The sequence below is a fragment of the Meleagris gallopavo genome, chromosome 13 (assembly GCF_000146605.3).
Source record: "Meleagris gallopavo isolate NT-WF06-2002-E0010 breed Aviagen turkey brand Nicholas breeding stock chromosome 13, Turkey_5.1, whole genome shotgun sequence".
NCBI classification, from domain to species: domain Eukaryota; kingdom Metazoa; phylum Chordata; class Aves; order Galliformes; family Phasianidae; genus Meleagris; species Meleagris gallopavo.
Window position 1 is genome coordinate 5,945,442 of NC_015023.2, and position 372 is coordinate 5,945,813.

A 372-nucleotide genomic window follows, 5' to 3' on the forward strand; every position below is an offset into this window, starting at 1 on the left:
TCCGCAGCACCAACCACGAGCCCTCGGAGATGAGCAACCGCACCATGATCATCTACTTCGACCAGGTGCGGAGCGGGGCTGCGGACGGGAAGTTGTCGGGGCTGGAGGGGACGCACCGCCCCGCGGGGCTCTGCCCTCCCCAGGGGGGAGCCGGGGGCCGGGGCTCGGCGGAGCGCTGACGGTGCCCTTTCCTTGCAGGTACTAGTGAACATCGGCAGCAACTTCGACTCGGAGAGGAGCACGTTTATAGCGCCCAGGAAAGGAATTTACAGTTTTAATTTTCACGTGGTGAAAGTCTACAACAGGCAAACCATCCAGGTCAGCCCGCGGGAGCAGCGGCGCGGGGGGAGCGGAGCGAAGCGGGACGCGGTG

The 372-nt window shown here is 64.8% G+C and overlaps 1 protein-coding gene across 1 annotated transcript in view; it reads left to right on the forward strand.

Annotated features, from left to right (window-relative positions):
• The first annotated feature begins 6 nt into the window (after window positions 1-6).
• Window positions 7-372, forward strand: part of CBLN1 (cerebellin 1 precursor) — a 2,544-nt gene continuing 2,178 nt past the window's right edge. The window contains exons 1-2 of the mRNA XM_010717987.3: window positions 7-65; window positions 199-318. Of these exons, the coding sequence (XP_010716289.2) occupies window positions 30-65; window positions 199-318 (156 nt within the window). The 5' untranslated portion in view covers window positions 7-29. The remainder of the gene's footprint in view (window positions 66-198; window positions 319-372) is intronic.